Source organism: Dromiciops gliroides, chromosome 3 (assembly GCF_019393635.1).
Source record: "Dromiciops gliroides isolate mDroGli1 chromosome 3, mDroGli1.pri, whole genome shotgun sequence".
NCBI lineage: Eukaryota > Metazoa > Chordata > Mammalia > Microbiotheria > Microbiotheriidae > Dromiciops > Dromiciops gliroides.
The window spans coordinates 498,479,893-498,502,362 of NC_057863.1; the positions used below are offsets into that span (position 1 = coordinate 498,479,893).

Genomic DNA, 22,470 nt, shown 5'->3' on the forward strand with positions numbered 1-22,470 from the left:
ATTTATTGGCGACCACTCATTGGATATTTTAGACAGACTAGCTAGAATTTTAGCCCCTTAACAACCTGCAACCCTTACATCATGAGGTGGCCCTTCTCTATATTCACATGGGGTTACATTCCATCCTGTCTTCTCCAGCAGATTGGTTTTCTATCATTCTCACTCTCACTCATCTTCAATCTCTTCATGTTTTACTGGCTCCTTCCCCTCCTGCCTTACAAAGATGCTCATATCTTCTCCATCCTCAACTCACTTCATCCATCCATCTCTGCTATCATCTCATATAATTTTCTCCATTTTGTATCCAAATTTCTTGATAAGTTTATCTATAATAGATGGCTTCTCTTCCTTTCTTCTGTCTTCTTAACTTCTTAGTCTGGTTTCCAACCTCATTTTTCAACTGAAATTATTCTTTCTCCAAAGTTACCAATGATCACTTAATTGCCAGTTGCAATAGTCTTTTTTTTTTCTTTTTTCTTTTTTGGTGAGGCAGTTGGGGTTAAGTGACTTGCCCAGAATCACACAGCTAGTGTCAAGTGTCTGAGGTCAGATTTGAACTCAGGTCCTCCTGAATCCAGGGCCAGTGCTCTATCCACTGTGCCACCTAGCTGCCTCCAATAGTCTTTTCAAACTCTTCATCCTTCATGACACCTATAGCCTTCTACACTGAACCTACTTCTTGATAATACTCTTTTCTCTCTAGGTTTCTGTGATAGAACACTCTCCTGGTTCTCCTCTTTCCTATCTAATCATTCTTTCTCAGTCTTGTTTCCTAGATCTTCATTGAAGTCATGCCCACTCACTGATGGTGTCCCACAGGGCTCTGTCCTGGGCCCTCTTCTCTCTCTAAACTATTTCACTTGTTAATTTCAATCATTATCATTTTGCAGATGATTATCAAATCTACTTATCCAATCCTAACTTCTCTCCTGACCTTTATTCTCATGTCTCCAACTGCCTGTTGGACATCTTGGCCATAGATGTCTTAAACTTGGTATGTCCAAAACTGAATTCATCTTTGTCCCTAAATACTCCACTTTTCTTAACATTCCTGTTACTGTTCTTGGTGCCACCATCTTCTTTGTCACCAGGCTCACAACCTAGGTGTTATCCTCTGCTCCTTATCCTCAAGCCTCATCCAATCTGTTGTGAAGGCTTATTGATTTTACCTTTGTATCATGTCTTGCATATGTCCTCTTCTCTCCTATTACTGCCATCACCCTGGTGCAGACCCTCATCACCTTGTGCCAGTCCTATTGAAATAGTTTGCTGTTTGGTCTCCCTGACACAAGTCTATTCCCTATGTTAGTCTTTCTTCCACTCAGTTGCCAAAGTGTTCTTCCTAAATCACAGGTCCAAGCATGTTACTTCCTTTTTAAAGAAACTCCAGGGGCTCTCTGTCCTTCCACAATCAAATTTAAACCCTTTATAACCTCCTCCCACCCTCTCCCCCTTCCCAGTCTTCTTACACTTTATATCTTCTCTCTTCCACCATTTACCCTTCAATACATAGACACTGACCTCCTTGATGTGCCTTGCATAAGACACTACATCTCCCAACTTTGGGTATTTTTACTGGCTGTTCCTTATACTTGAAATACTCTCCTTATGCATCTCAGTCTCCTGGGTTCCCTGGATTCCTTAAATTCCCAGCTAAAACCTCACCTTCTACAGGAAGCCTTTCCCAATCCCCCTTAATTTATTGCCTTGCCTTGGTTGGTTATTTCCAATTTATCCTATAAATAGCTTGTTTGTCCATAGTTGTTCTCATGTTGGCTAGGGAGCTCCTTGAGAGCAGGAATTGTTGCCTTTCTTTATATCTGCAGTGCTTAGCACAGTGCCTGGTACAGAGAGGTGCTTAAGAAATAGCTGTGACTTATGGATTCACAAGGCCACAAGCATTGTGTGCGTGTGTTTGCCCTTCAACAGCATTTGTTTTCTTGAGATGGAATTCCAAGTTCATAATACCCATTACCCATCTTCTGTCCCTTGGATTATAGACTTTTTAGGTCTTCCTTACCATTCCTAACCTTTTAGGTATTTATGCTTCATGAATTCCCGTGCTTGCTTCCATTATTTTTCTTTTTAGGTCCTATCTGGGTTTCTTTCCATTATTCTTTTTGTTTTTCTGTCATATCCTCCATGGTATCTGTTATATCAGTTTTATCTGAACTGCCTCTTACCCCTTCTAAATTTCCTTACTTCCCTTTACCATTAGACAGCTTAAAGTCCTCTTGATCAGACTGGCAAATCTTAGGACAAGTATTTCTTTCCTGGCCATCTTGATAATAGATACATTTCTTGTTTAGTTTTTCAAATGATTTTTTTTCAGTTGTTTAATATTTTTTAAAAATCTTAATGACTCCTTCTCCCCAAGAAAAATAAAAAATGAAATCCTTTCAACAAATATTCATAGTCAAGCAAAAGACTTTCCCACATTGGTTATTAGTCCATTACCTCGCTGTTAGGAGTTGGGTAGCATTCTTTGTAATTGTAGACACCATTCTTAGCCAGTAGCCTAGTGTTTCATTATTTTAATACATGATCCAGAATACTAAATCCTGTTCTTTGACACTTCTTAACTTGACAGATCCTTATTTCCTCCTGCCCTTCCTTCTCTCCAATTCTAATCTTCAATTGGAAAAATAGATGAAAATCCCACCTTGGATGCCTATGTCTTTAAATGTCTTACCTACAGTTTGATAGATATTAAAGTTATTTTTCATGTTTTTTGTAGATAAATAATTCTGCACAAGAATTATTTATTCCTATGTGAAATAACGTGGTGGTTGGGAGGTTTGATAAGTTTTGGCAGGCAATGAAGATTGCTTGTTTAATAGTTACTGAATCCTGTATGGAAAAGTTGAGCTAGGAAATCCTTCTCTTCTAGAAAGTGAGAGTCTAAGGAGAGGCAATTGTTTAGCATAGTTATGTTTCACTTGGACATAGGGAAAATAATTTAAAAAGTAAGTGAAATAATTAAATCCTCCATTGGGTGCTGGCTAATAGATGTCTTCTAGGCACATTCTCTAAGGATGTCTTTTCAAAGTTTCTCACATTGATTCTGGGCAGTTACAGCTTTCAAGATTTTCAGACGCAAACGCTAAGTTGACAGTAATCCCTTGTATTTTGATAACATCTTTTGCATCATTTAAATCTGTTCTACATTATAAACTTGTTTGTCCTCAAAACATCCCTTTGAGTTATATAAGTGGCAGAGATGATAAATGTAGATTAGAAACACTCTCCCAAAATCATATCTATTTTAGAATTAAATAATCAGGTTCGGGGACATATTAGCTAGAAGATAAGGCAATATTAGTTATGGCAGACCTGGTGAACGATATGACTATTTTAAACCAAACATCCTCTTTTTTTCACAGAGCAAGGGGCAGAGGCAGGGGGAGAGGGAAGAGGAGGTTTGGCCCAGGACGACGGCCAGGTCGGCCTCCAAAATTCATGCGCTTGGAAGTGACCAATGAAAATGGTGAAAAGTGTGAGGAAGGAACACAGGTACTTGTGGATTGAGGAGGGGAAATAGAACCTGTTTCTTATGTACTAACTTTGTTATGTAAAGACTGAGTGTTAAGAAATTCATGCTCGTGTCTTCATATTGATTGTGTGCTTTTGATAATGAAAATATGATTAGAGAGAAGCAAGCAAGGATATCTGTCCTCATGTGGCATGCCACAAGAATTTGTCATTCCTACCTCAGGCTGATGATGTCTATTGAAGTATTAGAATAGAATTAGATCTGATTTTAAAACATTTTTGAATTCTGACAGTGAAATTTCAGAAGGATCACAGAATGGCTTTTTTTCTTTATCAAGGTCTAAATGTTTCATTTTTAAAATGTTCATTTACCTAATTACCTTTTCCAGAGAGACAGCATTTTCTCTATGTGTAAATGAATGTGCTCATTTGGAAATGTGCAGCCGTTCTCTTCTCTGCCTGTGAAGTCCTTCCTCAGCATTCTTCCATGGATGGGGAAAATAATCACTGTATGATTTTCAATTTTAGGACTTGCTGCCTTTCTCCAGCAAGGGGCTGGAAAAGTTTGATGAGGATGGACAAGCTCCCTTGAATGGTCTGGACCAGCAGGAACAAACCCCTGTGCCGATCCCTCAGTTGCCACCCGAAACACAGCCTGCTTTGGAACATCCACCAGAAACCCACCCAGTGCACCTGCAGCCCCAACATGAAGAGAGCACCGTGCCCACCCAGAGTACTATGACAGCTGATGATATGCGTCGAGCCAAACGCATCCGGGTGAGTAGGGACAGCAGTGCTCTGCCATTTGTCTTTTCCCCTCAGGATGGTCTCTCTGACCCAGTGGCTACTTTCAGCTTTCTGATCCAACCTGCCAAGCTGTTTGCTCACTTAGTTGGAGCAGATATGTAAATGGTTTCTCAAAAACATGTCCTGTGATAAACTGGAGTGACTGGTCCTTGATTGGAACAGCTCAGTACTGACCATTAGACTCTTTCATTAGAGGGTCTAGCTAAAGAAAAACAGCCTTCCAGTTCCTCAGGCTCACTGATGGGAAACTGAGTAATTGAACATTTAATTGAAAAAATTTATTTATATTTTTGGGTAATTTTTTTGCATTATGTCTGTGGGAGTCAAGTTGTGCCTCTCTGGATGACTTAATGTACTTGAATATGATTCTCTGTATTTTCCTGGGAGAGTCCTGTAACTTTTCACAAAAAAGAACATGTGCATAAATTGACATGTGAGCAGGCACTTTTTGAACATCTCAGGAAAACGTAAAGCCTAGGTTCAGGGGCCATTTATGTTTCACTTCTGTGACTTGTCTTTTGGCTTTAAATATCATTGTTGAAGAAGCACTGGACTTCTACTCAGATATGCCTTGTTCTAATTATTTTACTGACTGATTTATGCCTGGGGTGGAGCTGTGGGGGTTTTTGGCATTAGGGCTATAGTCTTGAGAAATTAGTGCCTGTACTATGCAGTTACTTCCAGAAAGACAAGACTTTCGACCCATGTTTGTGGCATCTGAGAGCTCTTACTGGAGGACTTCTTGTGTTAGGTGGAGAAAACTTTTCAGTCATATAATCTTCTAGACTTCTGACAGATTAATTTAGTTTACATTTCTCTTGGCTTTCTCATGCCTACAATTTTGCTTCTAGAAGGGACCTTGAAAAGAATTCTAGTCCATTTCATTGGTTATACAGAAACTTGGAAGGCCTTGTGAAATAATCCCTCTTGGAGATCCTGGGAATGGGAACATAAGGAATCTTAGTTCATCATATAATATTCAAAGTAGATATGTAGATTTAGCAAATATAGACCTACTTTATTAAATAACTACTTTCCTATCATTCATTCATTCATTTATTCATCCATGCTATTATCCTTTCCTGTTGCTGCCTTCTTCTTTGTTCATTTTATTTTTACCAAGTTCATTAAAAAAATCCCAAACTATAATACTTATATATAACTTAGCACAGTGCCTGGCATGTAGTAAAAACATAATCAATGATCTGTCCTCTATTTATCTTGAAATTATGGTATATATGTGGACAGCCCTTTGATATTTCCTTGAAGGAAGGTAGGGTTTTGGTTTTTTTTTTGTACAGGCCTTCTTTTATAAAAAATGTAGATGGCTTTTGGAGGCTAGGGGATAGTTTGAGTTTTCTTTCTTTACCCATAGGAAGTAGGGATGTATATTTTTCATCTTGTTCTATCCAAGAGTGGTAGTAATGAACTGAAATGAAGTCCTCCAATCCAGTTGGTAATATAACTATTTTTCTTTCTTCTAATGCTGCCTGCTCAGTTGGAACTGCAGGTAGGTTTGGCTTTTCTTATTTCCTATTACCAAATATAACTGAAATATTTTCCCTGATCCACTATTCTTTGTACCTATTTTTCCCTGTATCCTAGTTGACCCTCCTATTTAGATGAATTAGTAAACGAACAAATATAATTTTGTTTCAGATTAAACAATCAATGAGGGGGCAGCTAGGTGGCACAGTGGATAGAGCACCGGCCCTGGAGTCAGGAGGACCTGAGTTCAAATCCGGCCTCAGACACTTAACACTTACTAGCTGTGTGACCCTGGGCAAGTCACTTAGCCCCAATTGCCTCACTAAAAATTAAAAAATAAAAAATAAAACAATCAATGAAATCTGTGCCTTATTATCCTCTTCTGTAAAACCAAAGGGGGGTTGGTCTAGGTGCTTTAAGGTGCCTTCTAACTTTAAAAGTATTGATCTGCTAACAAGTATTTATTAGTGCCTACTATGTACCAAATAACACACTAGGTATTATATAAATTATACATGAATCAACTGAAGGAGCTTACAGTCTGATTGGGGTCCCCAAAATAACAGTTATATCAGGATACTGTATATGTAATTAAGTACCTTAATATATGGTACAGACTATATGTTGCTGTTGAAATTTAAAGGGTTGGGAGTGTTGGAGCAATCAGCTTTTTTATGAAGCTTTCCCTGATATTTGTAGGATGAGCAGGATTTGGATAGGAGACAGAGTAGAGGGCATTTTAGGTGAGCTGAACAACCTGAGCCAAGTCATGGAGGGGGGAATATGCATGTTTTGTTATGGAACACTGGAAAGATTGGCTTAACTGGGGGATGGGTAGGCAGAACAAATGCTGACAACATGTATTTTGTTCCATTCCTTTAAGTCTGCCACCTCTGTGCTAGGAGATGGGAGAAGCATGATTCATAATGATTTGTTGTCTGAAGTCATGATTAGTTATTGCATCCATTGGTCTTTCACTGTTGCTTTCTTTTGTCATTTTGGTTATTGTGCAAATTATTGTCTTGGTTCTGTTTATTTCCATCTTCTTAGGTTCATACAAGTAGAAAGGTATACTTTTTCAAAGGACTACACATATAGTAAGCACTTAATTTGATGTTTGTTAAACTGCGAAAAGTTTGGTATAGTGGGGTAGGACCTATGTTTTGAAGGACCTTAATAATCAAGCAATATTGGGGAGAAAGCAATTAGAAAATGCTTGCTTGTTAAGAGTCCTCATACACATTGTCCTAGAAATTGGGCAGAAGAGTTTGATCCACAATTGTGAATCCCTTTAGCTAACAACATAAAACTTTAAATAATGTTTCATTAGCTTGGTCAGTAATGCATTTGATATTTTATATTTCAGTTCAGTATGATTTTTGTGCCAGTGAGAAACCATTGTCATAGGATTTAGCATTGTTTCTATTTTGAAATCCTGAGAGCACTTGACACACCATACTGGGCTGCACCCTAAGGTTTCTGAAGGGACATTAGCCTTGTTTGTGTTAGCTTGGAAATTTTCCATGTTTTTTGTGGGATGCATTTTTGAGTATGGAGCCAAATCACAGAAGTTAACTGAAAGCTAGGATCTTCTTGCAAATCTCTTAGGGGTCAAAGGATGGGAAAAATTTTAAGTTACTTTCACTACTGTGTAACATAAGCAGCAAATTAGGATTATTAGATCAGGGAACCACAATTGAGTTCTTGAGTGGTTAGACAGTGTTCAGGGCTCCATGGAAACTAAAAAGATGACAAGAACAAGATTTATAGATAGAATTGAGAGTGTGGAGCCAGGTGGCTGCTCAGTTTAAATCACTGTCTGTGGGTACTTGGGCTAATCAGAAATGACAGAAGACTGATTAGCATAATGGACCAAAGCAAAATTGAGTACTGGATTTGGCACCCAAGAAAAATTGTAATCCCCAAAGGAACTGAGATCAGTTGTCTAAACAGTGCTTTTTGACAGTAGTGGGTAAATTTATTGAAATTGGATGAAGGGAAAGATTTTTGAGTGCTGGAGGCTCTTCAAATAATGAATTTCTAAAACCCTAAATAGCCTTTACTATGTGAAATGTTACAAAGAGCTTCAGGTTAAGGTTGAAATCAGCCCAGGTGGTATGAGCCTTTACCTGATGTAGTCACATGACCAGGAGGTGTAGGAACATTTGATAATTGCTCAGAAGCTGTATGGAAATGAAACCTTTGGCATTCTTACCCTGATTAGGATAACTTTGAAATTCCTTTCTTTGAGTCTGTAGTTTTATACGTTTGTTTTATTCTAGCAGTTAATAACTGTATTGTACAACTATCTATTAGGGTCAATTGATCAATGCCCCCCATCCAAAGCTACCTTATATTTATGTTGTACATAGTCTGTATATGCTTATATGTATATCTTGCATTCTGTCTTAGGGATGTAAACTCCTTGAGGAAAGGGACTTATATGTATATCTTGCATTCTGTCTTAGGGATGTAAACTCCTTGAGGAAAGGGACTTGTTCACTTTTGTCTTTTCATCCCTAGCCTTACCAGAATGCCTGATACATAGTAAACAGATGCGTGTTATTTTACTATTCTAGTTGATTACTTTGGGTAGCTAGATGGCACAGTGCAGAGTGCCAGGCCTGAAGTCAGGAAGACTTTTCTTCTTGAGTTCATATGTGGCTTCAGACATTTCCTAGCTGTGTGACTCTGGGTAAATCACTTTACCATATTTGCCTCAGTTCCCTCAACTATAAAATGAGCTGGAAAAGGAAATAGCAAACTACTCCAGCATCTTTTCCAAGAAAAACTCAAATGGGGTCACGAAGAGTCAGACATGACTGTGAGGACTGAATGAACAATAACAACAACAGATTGCATTAGATTATACAACTGCATATTTTATATTTCAATCTGTGGATGAGTCATGAGCATCTCAAACTCACTATATATCCGAAATGGAATCCATTATCTTTCCTTCTCAAATCTGCCCATCTTCATTACCTCCATTTTTATTTTGAAAGCATTGCCATCCTTTTTGTCACTCAGGTTTGTAATCTGTGTTTTATCCTCGACTTCTTTCCCTCCTTTGTGCCACATAACCAACCAGCATCAAGTCTTGTGATTTCTGCTCCTGGAACATCTCTCAAATCTGTCCCTTCCTCCTCTTTACTCACAGAACCACTAGCCTGGTTCAGGCTCTCATCAGCTCTTCCTTGGACTATCGCAGTATTTCTTTCATTAGTCTTCTGTCCTCTTGTATCTCTCTGCTCCAACCCTTATTATACACAGTTGCTACATGGATTTTTCTGAAGTGTATATCTAATCGTTTCTCCTCAGCAGACTCTAATGGTTCCTTATTGTCTCCAAGATCAAATGTAAGCTTATCTGTTTAACTTTTTAAATATTTTTTAAAAGTTTGAACTTAAAAACTAAAAAAAAAAAGTATTTCCAAATACATATCAGAACACACAAAAGAGAATTTTGTATGAAACTTTGTTTTTTAAAAAAATTTAAATAGTATTTTATTTTTTTCAAGTTACACATAAAGATAGTTTTCAATGTTCATTTTTATAAGATTTTGAATTCCAAATTTTTCTTCCTACCTCCCTTCCCTCTCCCTTCCCCATGACAGGAAGCAATCTGATACAGGTTATATATGTACAATCACATTAAACATATTTCCACATTAGTCATGTTGTGAAAGAAGAATCAGAATAAAAGGGAAAAACCTCAAAAAAGAAAAAACAGCACCACAAAAAGTAAAAATAGCATGGCTCAATCTGCTTTGAGATCACACGGTTCTTTTTCTGGATGTGGTGAGCATTTTCCATCATGAGTCCTTTGGAATTGTCTTGGATCATTGTATTGTTGAGAAGAGCTAAGTCTATCACAGTTAATCATCACACAATTGCTGTTGCTGTTACTGTGTACAATGTTCTCCTGGTTTTGCTTGCTTCAGTCAGAATCAGTCCATTTAAGGCTTTCCAGGTTTTTCTGAAATCTGCCTACTCATTATTTCTTATAGCACAATAGTATTCCATTACATTCACATACTACAATTTGTTCAGCCATTCCCCAATTGATGGGCATTCCCTCAATTTCCAATTCTTTGCCACCACAAAGAGAGCTACTATAAATATTTTCATACATGTGGGTTCTTTTCTCTTTTCTATGATCTCTTTGGGATACAGACCTAGTAGTGGTATTACTGGGTCAAAGGATATGCACAGCCCCATATCCCTTTGGGCATAGTTCCAAATTGTTCTCCAGAATGGTTGGATCAGTTCACAGTTCCACCAACAATGCATGTGTTCCAATTTTTCCACAGTCTCTTGCTTGTTCATAAATTCTCCTTTCTATAGATCTGAGAGGTAAACTATTCTTTCCTCTCCTAATTTGCCTTTGGTATCACCCTTTATGTCTAAATCATGTACCCATTTTGACCTTATTTTGGTATGTGGTATAAGATGTTAGTCTATGCCCAGTGTTTACTATTGTGTGAAACTTTGAATTGCCATTATATACCACTTGCTTTTTAAAATACACATAGGATGGGGCAGGTATGTGGCACAGTGGATAAAGCACCGGCCTTGAATTCAGGAGGAGCTGAGTTCAGATCCGACCATAGACACTTGATACTAGCTGTGTGACACTGGTTACTTAACCTTCACTGCCCTGCAAAAAACCAAAACAAACAAAAAAACCCAACAAGAACCCCCCCCCCCAAATACACATAGGAAATTCTGCATGTTACTTTCAAAACTATCCTGCCTAATTTTGTTTCCTTCTGAACTGCTTTCTCTTTTTTTCTGTGTATTCTAAAAAAAAAATTTGTTTCAGTGCCTCCCATTTTTGGTATCACTACAGCTAACTACTGAAAATCAAAAGCAAAAAATTAAAGGACAACAACTCAGCACTCTTGTAACAAGTAAACAGTCAAGAAAAACAAATCGGGGCAGCTAGGTGGCGCAGTGGATAGAGCACCGGCCCTGGAGTCAGGAGTACCTGAGTTCAAATCCGGCCTCAGACACTTAACACTTACTAGCTGTGTGACCCTGGGCGAGTCACTTAACCCCAATTGCCTTACTTAAAAAAAAAAGAAAAACAAATCCACATACGGTGGACTTGTACAGAAATGTCTGTTTCTTTCAGCTAGTTGTTTTTCTGTAGATATTGCTTTTCTTGAATAAATTGTTCTCCTAATTCTGCTCCATTTCACTTTGTGTCATTTCTTTTTTGTAGAATTCTCTGAAATTGTCTCTGTTGTTTCTCATAATACTCCATTATATTCATACACCACAATCTGTTTAGACCTTCCCTAGTTGTCTAAGAGATAATCTAAAATATCCCTTTAGATTTAATCTCCACAATACTCTTTGAAGACAGTAAGTTTCTAAATGGGCATTTGTTTTTTCTTTGTCTATTAGAATGTTAGCACTATATAATTCTTTGTTTTTGTTTTTGTTTTTGTTTTTGGGTGGGGCAAGGAGGGTTAAGTGACTTGCCCAGGAGTAAGTGTCAAGTGTCTGAGGCCGGATTTGAACTCAGGTACTCCTGACTCCAGGGCCAGTGCTAGCTGCCCCCAGCACTATATCATTCTACAACTCTTTCCAATTGCTTAGGTTAATTTATTTTTTCTAGTTTTTTTTCTTACAGGGTTAGATAGAATACTTCACCCAATTGAGTGTATATGTTATTCTCTCCTTGAGCCAAGTCTGATGAGATTAAGGTCTTTGAGCCAATTCTGATGAGTGTTAGGCTCATTTACTGCCCAGTTTAAATAGATTATTCCACTCAATTGGGTGTATATGTTAATCCCTTCTTGAGCCAAGTCTGATGAGATTAAGGTCTTTGAGCCTATTCTGATGAGTGTAAAGTTCATTTACTGCCCTGCTCCTCCCCCATCTCCCCCCCCCCCATTTCATGAGCCCTTTCCTGTTTCTTTCATGTGGGATTTCACCCCATTCTACCTCTCCCCTTCCCCTTCCCCTAGTACATTCCTCTCACCCCTTAATTTTACCCTAAAGATATCATCATGGGGCAGCTAGGTGACACAGTGGACAAAGCACCCACCCTGGAGGAGGATCTAAGCCCAAATCCAGCCTCAGAAATAAGACACTCACCCACTGCATGACCCCAGGCATGTCACCCAACTCCAACCACCCCACAAAAAGAGATAAACAAAAAATAAATACTTTGCAGATATCATTCTAGTTTTTCCTTGACTCCTGTGTTTGTATTTCTAAGTTCCTCATCAGTTCTAGTCTTTGCATCAAAAATACTTGAAAATCCTCTCTTACATCGAAGATCTATTTTTTTCTCCTCTAGGATTATACTTAACTTTGTAGAATGAGTCATTCTTGGTTGTAAAGCCTTTCTTTTGCCCTTTGGGATATTTTACTTCAAAAATTCCTCTGGTTGTTCATAGTAGCTGCCAGGTCTTATTTGATTCTCATTGTGTTCCCTTGCAGCTTAAGTTACTTATGGATGTTTGTGGTATATTTTCTTTTATATTGGTGCTCTGGAGTTTGACAATTATATTCCTGAGACTTTTCCTTTTGGATTTCTCACGAGGTGATTGGTGGATTCTTTCTATCTTTACTTTGTCCTCTGGTTCAAATAGGACTAATGCACTGTTGGTGGAGTTGTAAACTGATCCAACCATTGTGGAGAGCAATTTGGAAGTATGTCCAAAGGGATATAAAACTGTGCATGCTGTTTGATCCCAAAATGCCACTGCTAGATCTATGTCCTAAATACATCAAAAAAAAAAAAAAAGGGAAAGGGACCTATTTGTACAAAAATATTTATAGCATCTCTTTTTGTAGTGGTTAAGAATTGGAAATAAAAGGAATTCCCCATCAATTGGGGAATAGCTAAACAACCTGTGGTATATGATTGTAATGGAATATTATTGTGCCATAAGAAATGACAAGTAGGATAATTACAGAAAAATCTGGAAAGACTTACATGTGCTGATGAATAGTGTAGTGAACAGAACCAGGAGAACGTTGTGCATAGGGACAGTAATATTGTTTGATGAACTGTGAATGACTTAACTAGTCTCAGAAATGCAACAATCCAAGACAATCCCAAAATACTAATGGTGAAGTATACTATCTGCTTCCAGAGAAAGAACTGATATTGATTGAATACAAACTTAAGTATGCTATTTTCACTTTCATACATTTTATAAATTTTATTCGTCTTCTTGTACAAAATTACTATGATGGAAATGTTTTACATAATTGCTTATGTACAACCTAATAAACCCCAATAGAAGTGGGAAGTTTTCAGTTATGATTTCTTGAAATATAGTGTTCAGACTTTTTAAAAAATCAGTTTTTTTTTTTGGTAGGGCAATGGGGGTTAAGTGACTTGCCCAGGGTCATACAGCTAGTAAGTATCAAGTGTCTGAGGCCAGATTTGAACTCGGGTACTTCTGAATCCAAGGCCGGTGCTTTATCCACTATGCCACCTAGCTGCCCCCCAAAATCATAGTTTTCAGGGAGTGTAATGATTCTTAAATTTTCTCTTCTTGGCATTGTTTTCCAGATCATTTATTTTCCATATAGCTTTCATTTTCTTCTGTTTTCTAATATTTGTTCTAATATTTCTTGTCTTTATAAAGTAATTGATTGGTCTATTTTGGTATTGAAGGGAGTCTAGTTCTTATGTAAGGTTTGTCACTTTATATTTTAAGCTCCTTCTTCTCCTTTCAATTTTTTCCTTGAAAGCTTTTATTTCATTAAGAAAAAAAAATCTCTTGCTTCCTTTTTTCTAGGTATTGGTGTAGTCCTTTCAAAAATCCATTTTTTCCCTTGAGTCTCTATTGGCAGTTGTTATAGAGTTACTTTTGCCTTTTAGGGGGTCTTTAGATTGGCAATAATTTTTCATCCTTTCCAATGTTTTCTTTGATTTACTCATGTCTCTGGCTTTAATTCCTGAATTGTATTTTTTGCCAGGACCAGGCTTTACCCCATTCTGCACATTTGGGTGTGGTGGTCATCCCTGTTTGATTTCATCTGGGGCCCTCTTGTACCTCTTCTTCCTGGGGTTGGACTTCCCTAGATCTTTGAAGTTGAGAGCAATCTTCAGGGCCCTCTTTGGTGTCTCAAGACAGAATATTAAGATTTCCTGGGCCCTGGGGGGTTGTAACTGACTGCTACTCCTCTGGGACTTTTAAGGTCCTCACCTTGGTGTTTCCTCACACCTGGGACTTTCTCTGGGGAGTCCTCTACTTTTGGTGCCTCTGGACAAAGAGCCTTGCATACTGTCACTGGGGCGGCTATGCTAGGTTGGTGCTGGCTTTCCTGGTAGGATGGCCTCTTCTGGTTCAGCTCCTTTTCAGTTCTGGGAGAGAAGTGATGTACTGTAGTTTCTCATTGGCTTTCTTTTTGTTTGTTTTTTTGCGGGGGCAGGGCAATAAGGGTTAAGTGACTTGCCCAGGGTCACACAGCTAGTAAGTGTCAAGTGTCTGAGGCTGGATTTGAACTCCCGAATCCAGGGCCGGTGCTTTATCTACTGTGCCACCTCGCTGCCCCCTCTCACTGGATTTTTAAATCACTATTTGGTCTGGTAAAAACATGAGAGTTTTGCTGGAGCAGTTGTGGGAGTTGGTTAGTCAGCCTCCCATTTGAGGAACCATCTTAATGCTCTTCATTTCCAGCTTGTCTTAAACTTGAAGTCATTAAATGTATATGTTTAAATGTATTTAAACCAATTTGTGCTTGTGTATTTGTCACATTCACATAAATGTGTATATCATCTCTCTTTCAGGGCTTTTTCAAAACTTCACTGGTTTTTCTCTCTAAACATTTTAATGATACTCTCAGTTCCCGAGGCAGCATGATTTAGTGGAAAGAGAACTGCCCTTGATGTCCAAAGATGTAGATTCAGATTCTGCCTCTGACAAATACTGACTGTGTAGCCCTGGGCAAGACTTTTAACCAGTCAGTGCTCTAAGCTGTGTCAAACTCAAACAGAAAGGAGGGGTGAGGGTTCACTAAACCATACATAAGGATCTCTTTGGAGCCACTTATTGCCTTAGAAAACTACATATTAGTGACCCTGGGCAAGTCACTTAACTGTCATTGCCCTGCAAAAAAAAAAAAAATTTAAAGCTCTACATAAATGTCAGCTACTATTATTGGGGCAGCTAGGTGGCATAGTGGATAGAGAGCCGCCCTGGAGTCAGGAGGATATGAGTTCAAATCCAGCCTCAGACACTTGACACTAGCTGTGTGACCCTGGGCAAGTCACTTAACCCCGATTGCCTCAACCCCCCCCCCCAAAAAAAAAAAAGAAAACCACATATTAGCATTATTTGTGTTTATTTTCTTTGTTTTGTTTTGGAGGCATTGAGGTTAAGTGACTTGGCCAGGGTCACACAGCTAGTAAGTTTGAAGCCTGATTTAACTCAGGTCCTTCTGACTCCAAGGCCAGTGCTTTGTCCACTGAACCACCAACTGCCCCTTATTGTATTTTCATTTGTCTTGTTAAACATTTTTCCATTAAATTTCAATCTGGTTCAAGCCCATAGGCTTTGTTTTTGACATTTCTGCTTGTTCTAAGCCATTCTCCAAATTGCAGAGAAGTTGTTGAACTGCCTTGTTAGAAGTTTCCTCCCTTGGGAGTTCCCTTTTCCAATAACATTATAGGTTTCAGTCCCTCTCCCTATTCTTAGCTCTGCCCTCCGTCCTTTCTTTAAGAATTTCAGCAGAGGGGGCAGCTAACTAGGTGGTGCAGTGGATAAAGCACCAGCCCTGGATTCAGGAGTTCCTGAGTTCAAATCCAGCCTCAGACACTTGACAGTTACTAGCTGTGTGACCCTGGCAAGTCACTTAACTCCCATTGCCCTGCAAAACAAAAAAAAAAATAAAAAATTCAGCAGATGAATTGTGCCCTGCATTTCTGCTTTTACTCCTTGTTGCTTTTCCCCAGCCTCATCCATGCATAGGTGACTTTTCTTTGGTGCTTTCTTCCAACATTTCCATTTTTATCTCAAAAGCATTCTGGGATTTGTTGTATTGTGTGATCATTACACTGAGGATGTTTTTCTGTGTCTCTTTCAAATCCTTTCTTCAGCTATATTGAGTGTGTTTAATGTAGGGACCAGTCAGCATTAGGGGAGTGGTAGTAAGACATCCTCTCTCTTCTGGGCAGAGGCAGTAAAATATCAGTGTGGAATGATGCTGCTGTCAGACAAGTCTAGAGTATTGTCTGGCTTCACTGAAGTTCTTTGTACAGTGGAGGGTTCTGTTGGAGGGTTGTCATTGGGGAATAATGGCAGCACTAAGAATTAAATAAAAACAGCACTAAGAAAATATTTATTAAAAAATCTTTTTAGAAGACTTAGCATTTTTTTAAAAAAATCTTTCTTTTCACTAATAATAATATCTGACATTGTAAAGTACTTTAAAGATTATAAAGTGCTTCCCATGCATCATCTCATTTGAAACTTCCTTCTGACATATTTGTGTGCCTTTTGTTTGTTAACGGATGAGTCTCGGGTGGCCCTAATGCACATAAAGCATCTTGTACCCTTACTGTACATTCCACCAAATAACTATGTTGTCTTCTGTCTTTCAGAATGCGGCTCTTCAGCATCTGTTTATTAGAAAATCCTTCCGGCCTTTTAAGTGCTTGCAGTGTGGAAAGGCATTCCGTGAAAAGGATAAGTTGGATCAGCACTTGCGCTTCCATGGAAGGGAAGGAAACTGCCCTTTGACTTGTGACATTTGCAACAAGGGTTTCATCAGCAGCGCATCCCTGGAGAGCCATATGAAGTTCCACTCAGACCAGAAGACTTATTCTTGCATCTTCTGTCCAGAATCCTTTGATCGCTTGGACTTGCTGAAAGATCACGTAGCTATTCATGTCAATGATGGCTATTTCACCTGCCCAACCTGTAAGAAGCGCTTTCCAGATTTCATTCAGGTGAGTGCTGAGACCCTGAGTAAATACTATAACTCCCCTTCTCTTGGTAAAAAAGAGACCTTGATTTTCTTAAGGAGTTTGAGACTGTGCAGCACATGCCATTCCCCCTGCTTCTTTAAAATGTCTTTTTGTCAAGACAAAAACATTCTTTTCCCAAAAAGCCACAGGTCAGTGTTCATCTCACTAGTTCTACTAGAATGCATCTTATATAAATTAAAGTTATAAGGTAAGCATTGAATGCCCAGGTCAGATATTTTAAGAGAAAAAAACACCCCAACAAAACTATACTGGATATCCAACACTTAACACACAAAATATAAAATAGATCAAAACATGAGAACTTACTCTAATAACATTGCATCCTTATTGCTATTGTACCATGATTTGTACCATATTACAGGCATAGGTTGAAACTTGTTATAGAAGTATAATAACATTTCTAGCCCATGTTCAGTGATGAGTCAAGATACATTAGTGAAATTTCTCCCCCCCCTCCCTTTTTTTTTTTGTCGGGGCAGTGAAGGTTAAGTGACTTGCCCAGGGTCACACAGCTAGTGTCAAGTGTCTGAGGCTGGATTTGAACTCATATCTTCCTGAATCCAGGGCCGGTGCTTTATCCACTGTACCACCTAGCTGCCTGTGAAATTTCTTTAGAATAAATATTGGAGTTCCAATGATTCATACTCTTCTTTGTGAATAATTTAAACCAAATATTAAATTAACTAACAACAAATAAAACTTTGATTTCTTAACCTTTGAGATGATCGGATAGGGATAAATATAAAATTTGTTTCTTTTACCACTGCCAAAGGCAAGTCATAAATTTTGGGGGACCCAGAAATTGGTTCATTTATCCTGTTTTAAGAAAGGACGCATTAATTCTAAGCCCATATGCAAAAGTTTTTTTATGTTGGAAATGAGCAGGAGGGAGAGGAAGGTATGTGTGAGTTTGTGTGTTTCAGTTGTGATTTGAAGGCATCTAGCAATTTGTGTGATTGGACTCTCCACCCAGGTTGATTGAAAACTTGTCATGTGTGGGGCTCCCTCTAGTGTTACTCAATCCCTCTCACTCTGCCACATCTTTGACCACTAAGACTGCTGAATTTTTCTGGGGTCTTCATTGCTAGGTGAAGAAACACGTACGCAGCTTCCACTCAGAAAAGATTTACCAGTGCACAGAGTGTGACAAGGCCTTCTGCCGTCCTGACAAACTGCGGCTTCACATGCTCCGACATTCAGACCGGAAAGATTTCCTATGCTCTACCTGTGGAAAGCAATTTAAGGTACTGGAATCAGGTGCTGTCTAAAGATTTTCCCTCCTGGGGCATTGACCCTGTGGTTGTAGAAACCACCTTTGGTTGACTCTAGAATATTTTGCAGACATTAAGTATTTTTCTGTAGGAGGAATACTTCCAACTAGCCAGTTCTAGGTAGAGACTAGCATTTCAGCATTTTAATTCCTTTCTTATACTTCAGCTTTATATTTTTTTCATCCCTCTATTTATACATACTTGCATATAGAACACACACATACATGCATATATATGTCCTTTTTTCAAACTAGGTTTAAATAATACACGTTCAGTTCACCAATTTAACACCTAGGTGCAAATGATTTTAATTTTGTTTGTTTTGTTTTGTTTTTGGTTCTTTTTTGTGGGTAATGAGGGTTAAGTGAGTTGCCCAGGGTCACACAGCTAGTAAGTGTCAAATGTCTGAGGCTGGATTTTGAACTCAGGTCCTCCTGAATCCAGGGCTGGTGCTTTATCCACTGTGCCACCTAGCTGCCTCAGATGATTTTAATTTTCACATCTGAATTCTCAGTGATCTATTTTTTTTGTATTTTTTTGAGTGGAGAAAATCTCTTAAAAAGATATTATCTTAAATTTGGAATCATAGAAGTATGGAATCCTTGAGTGTGGAAGGCCCTTACAGGCTGTTTAAGGCCTCATATCTAGCACATAAATCCCATCTATAACATTCTAACAAAGTTTCTATTCAGCCTTTGAAGAGCTCTAGTGATAGGAAATTAATTCACTGCCTTTTGGGAGAACCTATTCTATTTTGGGTAGCTCTAATTGTGAGGACATTTTTCCTTAAGTTGAATTGAAAGCTTTCTCCTTGTAACTTTCCATTGAGCTTAGTTGTCCACTCTAGAGAGGTGGTGACCAAAGTGGGAGCCATATTGTGACACCTGGGGAGTTATGGCATGATCCAAGTGGTATTTGATCAACCAATCAGAGCATGGGAAGATGGGTTTTGTCTACCTTCCTGTGATAAGTGATTATGGAGCTTCTTTCCAACATAGCCACACTGACCCTTATCCCTCAACACTCCCAACCGTCCTCCTTCTGAGTTGTGTGTTGGCTCTCAGGACAGCTATAACCTAACTACTACCTAGGTACCTACAGCAGAATCTCTTCAGGTAGTACAAGGAAAATCTCTTCTCTTCCCTTCCCCCACATATCTTGTTATTGTGTCGGATGTCGCTCAAAGGAGAGGTTCTGTTTTGAGGCAATGAGTAAGAGTCTCCATCTCTCTTCCTTCCCCCCTCCTCCCCCTTCCCTCCATCCCCCTATCCCAAAGAAACTCCTTACATTTTTTTTTTTTTGCAGGGCAATGGGGGTTAAGTGACTTGCCCAGGGTCACACAGCTAGTAAGTGTCAAGTGTCTGAGGCCGGATTTGAACTCAGGAACTCCTGAATCCAGGGCTGGTGCTTTATCCACTGCACCACCTAGCTGCCCCAAAACTCCTTACATTTTTGGTGGGATAGAGTGAGTCCCACAGGATGAGGAGGCATGGATGGGTTGCAGTTGAAGAACTCTTTATAGTATCTCCCACCCTTCCCTTCTCCTTTGAACCCCCATCCTTCTTTTCAACTGCCCTTTTGCTTTGGGAAGGCATCACCATGGTTTCTGTGCACTCAGATTTGCAAACTTGTTGCACATCTCCCATAACCAGTCAGTTGCCACATCTTGCCCTTTCTTCCTCATCTTTTTGTTTGTTTGTTTGTTTTGGCAGGGCAATGAAGGTTAAGTGACTTGCCCAGGGTCACATAGCTAGTAAGTGTCAAGTGTCTGAGGCTGGATTTGAACTCAGGTCCTCCTGAATCCAGGGCTGGTGCTTTATCCATTGTGCCACCCAGCTGCCCCTCCTCCTCATCTTTTGCCTCTGTCCCCTTCTCCCTCCTCAGTCACCGCCTTAGTTCAGGCCCCTCTTACTTCTCCTAATTGCTCTCCATTCCTCAAGTCTAATTGCTCTTCTGTTTTCCACATACCTGCCAAAGTGATTCTCCTAAAGCACTATTCTAACCGTGTCACTCAGCTCCTCAGTAAACTTCAGGTATTTCAACTATATCTCATCCTTTTTTTGCATTTCTTTTTGTATGATTTTTGTGATATACATAATTCTGTGCAGTAGGACATGGATAGACTACAGCTATAAGTATAGCTATAAGTAAGTATACACATTGGTAGCATGGGGAGGTGTCTGATCAACAAAGTTTGGAAGCTACTACCCTAGAGCCAAGCAAATCAAGACTAATGTTTCTTCTTCCATGAAATAATACCATTTGAAGATAGTGATTGTTTTATTTCTACCTTCTGTCTTCAGATCTTCTCCAGACTAAATATCCCCATTTCCTTCAGCCAGTCTTCATCTGTCATAGTTTAGAATTCTCTCACCTTCTTGGTCTCTTTTGTCTGGTTCTTCTCTAGGTTGTTAGGTCTTCAAAAATGTGGGTTCCAACTGTATGACATTAGCAGGGAGGATTGTAGATTAATGCAAACATTTTGGAGACCAGTATGCAAAAAGTTGCAAAAATGGAGCACAGATGAAGAAACTGAAGTAAACAGGGTTAAGTGACTTGCCCAGGGTCACACAGCTCATAAGTGTTTATGGCCAGATCTGAACTCAGGAAGATGAGTCTTCCTGACTCTAGATCTCGCATGGTATGCACTGTGCCAACTAGCTCCCCTACTGCCCCATGCCCCAAAATATAAAAAGGAAAATACAAAGACCTATTTGTATAAGAATATTCATAGCTATGATGGCAAAAATCTAGAAATAACCTATATACCTGACAGTTTGAGAATGACTGACTAAATTTTGACACATTTTAAAAATATACTCTATTAAGATACTATAAAAATAATAAATGTGAAGTAAATGTGAAATATGCAAATACCTCTGTGAAGTGATATGTGGTGAATTCAGAACTGCTCTTATTAACTTCAAAAAAAACAAAAACAAAAACAGAAGAAAAAGGAAACAGGGCCAAAGGTAGCAGAACTTTGGATAGGCCAAAGGGGACACAGGAAAGACAGTTTCTTGTTCTTTGTCAAACTGTTTGGTTCTGCCTTTTAAAAGGGTAATGGTTGTGGGTAAAATTTTTTCCCTTCTTAGATATGTTGGTTGCTCTTGTTAGTAATTTTAAAATTTAAAATAAAAGTTATTTTTTTTATATTTTCCCCAATTATATGCAAAAATTTTTTTAACATTCTTTTAAAACATTTTTTGAGTTCCAAATTCTAATCCTTCCTCTGCCCCCTCCCCATCTCGGGAAAGCACACAGTTTGATATAGATTATACGTGTGTAGTCATGGAAATATGTTTAGTCATGTAAAAGAAAACAGACCAAAAAAAAGCAACTCAACCCCAAGAAAAATAAAGTCATACTCCATCAGCTCTTTAGAGATGGATAGCATTTTTCATCATAAGTTCTTTGTCTTAGGAATTGTCTTAGATCATTGTATTACTGAGAATAGCTGAGCCATTCATAGTTGATCATCATACAATATTACTGTCACTATGTACAGTGTTCTTCTGATTCTGATCATTTCACTTTGCATCAGTTCATGTAAGTCTTTCCAGGGTTTTCTGAATGTATTTTGCTCATCATTTATTTTCTTTCTTTTTTTTTTATTTTATTAAAAATTTTTTTTTCCGTTACATGTAAAGATAGTTCTCACATCATTTCTTATAGTATTATAGTATTCTATCACACACATCTTGTTCAGCCATTTCCCAATGAATAAGCACCCCCTCATTTTCCAATTCTATGCCATCACAAAAAGACCTGTTATATTTTTTTATATATAAGTCATTTCCTTTTTTTTTCTTCTTCTTATGTCTTTGGGATACAAACCTAGTAGTGCATTGTGGGATCAAAGGTTAGGTGTGGTTTTAAAGCCCTTTGGCATAGTTCCAAATTGGTCTCCAGAATGGTTGAATTAGTTCACAACTTCATAGACAGTGCATTAATGTCCCAATTTTCCACATCCTCTCCAACATTTGTCATTTTTCTTTTCTGTCATGTTAGGTATGAGGTGGTACTTCAGAGTTGTTTTAATTTGCATTTCCCTAATCAATAGTTATTTAGGTATTTTTTCATATCTATATAGCTTTGATTACTTTACCTGAAAACTACTGTTTGTATCCTTTGACCATTTACCACTTGGGGAATGGTTCTTATTTTTATAAATATGACTCAGTTCTTTATATATTTGGGAAATGAGGCCTTTATCAGAGAAACTTCTAAAATTTTTTCACAATTAAGATTATTATGGATGTCCCTCCATCCTATTTTCCCTACTTTTAAAAAAAAAATTTATTTTATTTTATTGCAGGGCAATGAGGGTTAAGTGACTTGCCCAGGGTCACATAGCTAGTAAGTGTCAAGTGTCTGAGGCTGGATTTGAACTCAGGTCCTCCTGAATCCAGGGCCGGTGCTTTATCCAGTGTGCCACCTAGCTGCCCCC

At 38.5% G+C, this 22,470-nt stretch overlaps 1 protein-coding gene across 3 annotated transcripts in view; it reads left to right on the top strand.

The window, feature by feature from the left end:
* PRDM10 (PR/SET domain 10) overlaps window positions 1-22,470 on the top strand; it is a 160,548-nt gene that overhangs the window by 96,037 nt on the left and 42,041 nt on the right. For 2 of the 3 annotated variants that reach the window (XM_043994757.1, XM_043994758.1), the window contains exons 10-14: window positions 3,384-3,513; window positions 4,021-4,269; window positions 5,798-5,809; window positions 16,363-16,710; window positions 17,838-17,993. In XM_043994757.1, the coding sequence (XP_043850692.1) occupies window positions 3,384-3,513; window positions 4,021-4,269; window positions 5,798-5,809; window positions 16,363-16,710; window positions 17,838-17,993 (895 nt within the window). The remainder of the gene's footprint in view (window positions 1-3,383; window positions 3,514-4,020; window positions 4,270-5,797; window positions 5,810-16,362; window positions 16,711-17,837; window positions 17,994-22,470) is intronic. The other variant, XM_043994759.1, reaches the window with a different exon arrangement.